At 53.8% G+C, this 6000-nt stretch overlaps 1 protein-coding gene across 5 annotated transcripts in view; it reads left to right on the top strand.

Annotated features, from left to right (window-relative positions):
* Window positions 1–1140, top strand: part of SPNS3 (SPNS lysolipid transporter 3, sphingosine-1-phosphate (putative)) — a gene marked incomplete at its 3' end in the record, with an annotated part of 42153 nt that extends 41013 nt beyond the window's left edge. For 2 of the 5 annotated variants that reach the window (XM_080679869.1, XM_080679866.1), the window contains one exon: window positions 749–1139. In XM_080679869.1, the coding sequence (XP_080535995.1) occupies window positions 749–822 (74 nt within the window). Of the gene's footprint in view, window positions 1–748 lie in introns of all 5 variants that reach the window. The other 3 variants (XM_080679867.1, XM_080679865.1, XM_080679868.1) reach the window with 3 other exon arrangements.
* Window positions 1141–6000: the final 4860 nt, after the last annotated feature.

A 6000-nucleotide genomic window follows, 5' to 3' on the forward strand; every position in this document is an offset into this window, starting at 1 on the left:
GCAAGTTCTCATGGAGCTGATGCTCTAGAAGGCAGAGATTCATGAAACAAACAAACAAAAAAAGCAAAAGATGGAGTGTGTTTGAGGTGATAAGTGCTATGGAGACACATTAAGCAGGAAAAGTGGGTTGAGAGGAACAGGTAGGGACAGTTTAAAATTTTCAAAAGGATGGTGAGGGAGGTCCTCACTGCACAGGTGACACTGGAGCAAAGATTTGGAGTTGAGGGCATGAGCCAGGCAGCTGTCTGTGGAGAGGGAACAGCTAGTGCAAAGGCCCTGAGGTGCGATGTACCTGATGTGTTTGAGGACTGGCAAGGAGGCTAGTGTAGCTGGAGCAGGAGCGAGGGGAAAGGCATAAGGATGGCAGAAATGGGGTCAGAGCATGGGGTGTTTTGAGGGGCCCTTGTAGGAACTGGGGCTTTAACTCTGAGAGAGATGGGGGCCCTGTGGGATTTCCAGCAGATGAGCCTTAAGGCAACTGATTTATCCTGCGAAAGCATCACTCTGGCTGCTGTTTGAGAACAGACGGTAGGGGCTTGGCATTGCTGCAGAGAGGCCACAGGAGGCTCCACAGCCTCAAGGGAGAGCAGCGGGGCTGGCACCGTGGTGGTGGCGGCGTTGAAGAAGGGGTCGGATTTGGAATTTGTTTTGAAAATGGAAGCTAGAGGATTTCCTGACAGACTGCCCAGGCCTGGTCCCAACGCTCCTTTTGCCTCCTTTGGGGTTGGCTGAGCTTTTCCTCACACAGGGACCCCGGGCGGCAAGGATAAGGAGTGCCAACGCCTGCTTCCTGGCACAGACGCTTCCACAGAGGACTCCTGAGGCGTCCCCCGTCCCGAAGCGAGGAGTCCCACCCACCCTGTCTGCAACCCTGCTGTTGGTCTCCACAGTGTCAGTGCCTCTGCTCACCCTTGGCTGTGGCTCCAGGACTATGGCCAAGCTGCACCTGCCATGTCTTTGCTCCCAGCTAGAGAGCTGGCAGTGCCTGTGGCGGGGCTGGGAATTGAGCTATCAGCACCCTCCGTGGGAGGCCTGGGCCTGCGCCTGCCCCCAGCACAGGGCTGCTCTAGCCTGGGGTCCTCAGCCTGTCTGTCAGGAGGCCTTGATTAAAGTATGGCCAGTACAAAGCCCATGGATTGCAGGCCTTTGGGCCATTATGTTATTTATAGTCTCGCCGTGCCTCTGCTGGGAGTGGGAGCAGGAAAGGAAGAGGTGGGAAAACAGAGGGAGCCGCTCAGATGGGTCTCTAGGCCTCTCCACCCTGGACTTCCCACTGTGACTCAGTGTCCTCACTCTGCAGGGTCAGGAGGGCACAGGACACCCCTCTCCGTGAATTCAACCTCTGAACAAAAGGTGGGGGCCGAATCCGTAGTCTTGGAGATAGGTTTCTGCTAGGGTGCGGGTGTGGGTGTGCGGCTTCAAGTTCCAGGGAGCTACATGGAGGAGTGCCCACGCCTGCGCAGACCAGGGCCTCACAGGGCTGAGCAGGAGTCCTCCTGGCTGTGCCTTGCTCTGCACACTGGCCCCCACCCCGTCCCCACGCCCTGACCCTAGCACAGCCCACGGGGAGGGCTGGCTCTGCGGGACTCCCACTGGGCTCCGAGCAGCTGGGCACAGCGGGCCCTGCAGGAGATCAGCAGCTTCCAGGCGGGCGGCATGTTCATTCCGCCTGTGAGCATGAGCTCCTCTCCCCCTCCCCTGGTGCCCGGCCAGGCGAACACTTGTTTCCTTGCTGATCGCCCCCGTCACTGTGCCAGGCTGTGCCTGTCTCCCAGCAGCTGTGGGCAGAGCAGTGACCCAGCCCTATGCTCACCTCCTGGCCCTTGCTCGCTCCATCCCTGCCCCCTGTGTGCCCTCCCTGTGCTCATTGGTGGATGGGACAAGTTCCAGGAGCTAGACTCTCGCTCAGCCCACGCCTGTTCTCCAGGCCCAGCTCTCCCGCAGGAGAGGCCACGCCAGGCTGACCAGCCCCTCAACCTAGGATTTGACACTTGGAGCTCGTGAAATGGGGGGAGCTGTCCCGTGATAAGAAAAAGGACTCCTGAGGATATTTAGTAAAGGGTTCTGCACCCAATTACCATGTGGGTGGGGAGTTCCTACAGCACCAAGCAATTCTTTGACACCAGCTGGGTGTCCTGCAATCCCACTCGGTTCTGACAGTCTACCTAGAGATGGTGTCAGACCCTACAGGCTAAGGGTTCAGTCCTACAAACCTTCCCCTCGCCCCCCACTTCTGATGCCAATCCCAAGCCCAGGTTGTTACCTGTGCCTCTGACCAGCTGGCTATAAATCAGAGGTTCCCTCCTTGGGTGTGATGAACTCACTAAAGTGGTCACAGAACTCAGGGAACCCTTTTACTTACTAGATTACTGGTTAATTATAAAAGGATATAACGGAGGCCTCGCCAGATGGAAGAGATACACAGGGTAAGGTATAGGAAAGGGCGGAGCTTCCATGCCCTCGCCAGGTGCCACTCTCTCCAATCTCTGCGTGTTCATCAACCTGCAAGCTCCGGAATGCTGACCTTTGGGGTTTTTATGGAGCCTCCATTACACAGGCACGATTGATTAAACTATTGGCCATTGGCAACTGATCTCAACCTCCAGCCCTCCTCCCCACCTTCCCTCCTCCGGGGACTGGTGGGGTCCCAAAGTCACCTCATTGACAAACAAGACACCTTTAGGGTTCTTATCACTTAGGAAATTCCAAGGGTGTTAGGAGCTCTGTGTCAGAAATGTATACGTATTATAAATCACAGCATCACGCTTTGTTTCTTCTGAGAAGGAGGCGGCCAGTCTGGGGGAAGCTGGGGTGCCACGGTCCTTCAGCATTTGCTGGCTGTGTGACCCCTTCCTGCATGCTCCCCAGCTATATTTAAGAGGTTGAATGTGGCTTTTCCAGCCCAGGCCTCACGTGATTCTCACAGGCTGGGTCCAGGCCCACAAGAACCCAGTGCCAGGTTCTGAGCCTTCCTCCCTACAGCCCTGGGAGGACCCCTGGGAGGCTTGCTCTCAGAAAAGGGTGATGGCTTCCCAAGGGTTAGAACCTCAGCCACCCCCACCTTCCCCACTCCAGAGTCCAGCGGCTGGGGAGAAAGATCAGAAACCTCACTTGCGCCAGTTCCAGAAACATGTAGGTGCCCATCTTGGTGTCAGGCAGGGAATCTGACTCCAGCCCTGCCCTTGGGCCTCACAGCCCAAGATAAGACAGAGACACACTCCGCTAGGCCTAGTCCTGGGCCGAGGAACGGTTACATCCCTCAGAAGCCTTTGGGGAGGTGGCCTAGGAGCTGGCAAATGGCAGAGACTGGGGGGGCGGGGGGGGGGGGAGGGAATTCCCAGTGGAAGGAAGAGACCAGGCCAATGTACAGGACATGGAGCAGATCTGTGATGAATGATGGAGGGATATGGTGTGGCAGGAGAGGAGAGTGCGTGTGTGTTGTAGGGGAGGGAAAGGAGGCAGGAGAGACTGGCTGGGACCAGAGGGGCTCAGATGCCAGTTGAGAGTTGGGGCTTGAGTCCTGTAATCTGGGATAGTTTCTTCTGACTTCAATGGATTCTGGTGTTTGGGTTGCTGGGCAGGGTGGGTGGAGCTTCTTAGGACTGAGCTAGACAAGATGCTGGGCTAGGAGTTTATAGGATGTTATCATCGGAAGTGGTGTGAAGCAGGGTGGGAGCTTCGGGGCTGGTGGACTCTGGGAGGGAGAGACCAGTACCAGACTGGGCTGAGGTCACAGGTGTAGGTCGGTGTGAGCTCAGCCACTCAGACTAGAGCAGAGGAGTGGCCCCTGGAACACACCTGTCTGGCTTGAAGGGCACTTGCTTGGCAATCCCCGTCACTAATACTCGGGACTTGTTTGTTGGGAATGTCACGAGGGAACATGCTGCTCAACAGGTTGAGGTCCTCAAGCCTAACCTGCTCCCACAATGTATGAACTGCTCTTTCCAGAAACGTGCTGCATGCCAGGTCCAGGTGTCATCCTGGCATGCGGGTGTGCCTGAAGTGTGTGTGCCTGTGCGTGCTCCTTTCTGTGTTGGTGTACGAGCATGTGAAGATGTGTTTACAGGGTCTTGATAAAAGCTCTTCTAGCACCCTGACCCCGGGCTTGAAGAATTGAACATGTGTATCGAGGTGATCACCCCAACCCTGGCTATTCTCCTGCAACACCAGACATTGGTCTGCCTGCTTTAGTCCTGAAGTGTCTGTCTTTCCTCCATGCCTGGGTGGGCCTGTGAGGTCACTTGGTTTGATGCAAACTCTAGAGACAGAGCTGTCAGGAGGCAGCAAGAGGTATGTGGCTGCATGTGCTCCTTCTGTGTGGCCATGCCAGTTAGGGTGGTAGGGTTGTGTGCAACAGAAACTATCTCAAGTCAGAAGGAAATTTGTTGGAAGCACATCAGAAGTTCACAAAATTGATGAGAAGATAGGAGATTCAGGAGCCAGGGCTCCTTGGATCATCTTATTGGGGGACCTTCACCAAGCTCCAGACAAATTTTCCCTGTTCTTTTGCCACCCTACTCAAGATTTAAAACACTGGGCAAGCGGATCCTATGCCATGCCTTGATGTATAACTCCACTAAGATCACGAAACGAGGGTGCTGTTAGGAGAGGGGATGGACTCTGAACACCAAAACAAAACAGCAATGAAAGGGGGAAAAAGACCAACCCCTCCCACAAAACAATAAAAATCAAGAGAACAAACATGGTGTCCATTACAATGACCTTGGGCAGGCCACTGGTCCTACCTCAGATGCAATCTCTCCATGGGAAAGGGAAGAGGCTGGACTCGATGTCCTTCAAGGGATTCTTCATTTCGATGGTCTGTTCCATGACCAGAGGAGGATGAAGCTTCTGTAATTTAGAAAGTGTTAAACATGTTCAAATGACAGAACAGAAATGCCTGTGTTTGTGGGGACTCAGAGCCATCTGTTCTGAGCAGCAGAGAGAGGCAGAGACGAAGCATTCTGAGGAAACTCCTGAGGCAGGCTGGGCTGGGGATGGAGGGGCTCCAACAAATCCTAGCTGGGAACACCTGGGCAGGTGCCTTCTCCCCACTTGTGGGTGGTGACCTGTGGAGAAGGTAATCAAAGGGTGGACAAACATAGCACTTAGAAGCTCATGGAGGGTGAGTCAATCAGGGAGGGGATGCCTTTTCCAGAGGGGCCGGGAGAAGAATCGGGCTGGTTTTGGAGTTGCTTAGAGCAATAGACACGTGATACAAATCAACACATACTTCTGAGCACCTGCTAAAAGTCATTTACTCATTCAATCAACAAACATTCTCTGAACACCTCCTCTGTAGGGATGAATCAGACAGGGTATGGACCCTGGAGACTCAGAGTCTATTGTGGGGCGGGTGTGTGTGTGGGTGGACAAACATGATCAGCACAATGTGTGGGGTGGGATGGAGGGATACACAGGTTACTCAGGTAGCCCAGAGGAGGAAATGACAGTTGCTCAGCTGGCTCAAGAAGGGCTTCCTGGAGGAAACCATGTCTGCGCTGGGTTTCTAAATAACAAGTGGGAGGAGGCAACAAGGTCGTCAGCCTTAGGCAGAGCAAGACTCAAGAGCCTGGGGAGGGGGACGAGCCCATGTGACGCTCTCCGTGGTACTGAAGGAGCATTGCATTAGGACAAGGGCTTTTGTGTGGATGGGAGAGCAGGAACTACATACAAGTGCCCCCAACTCCTGCCACTCCTCTGGGCTCCAAGAAGTATAACTGTGCATGAGTTTATGGAGCTCAATTTTCTGTGTGGTGGAGTGTAATTTTGAGAGATGGGCAGCAGGATTTGAGGCTAGAGGTTGGCATGGGTCACAAAGCGTTATGAAAGGTTTTGGAGATCATATTAAGGACCTTACATATATTTTTTAGGGAACTTAGATATTTTTAATCCCACAGGCAGTAAGGAGACATGGAATGTTTTTGTGTAAGGTAGTGATGGGGTCTTACATGTGATTTAGAAAATTGCTGTCAAGAAATATTGAGAAAAGACTGGAGG

This window comes from Plecotus auritus (assembly GCF_963455305.1).
Source record: "Plecotus auritus genome assembly, chromosome: 7".
NCBI classification, from domain to species: Eukaryota; Metazoa; Chordata; class Mammalia; order Chiroptera; family Vespertilionidae; genus Plecotus; species Plecotus auritus.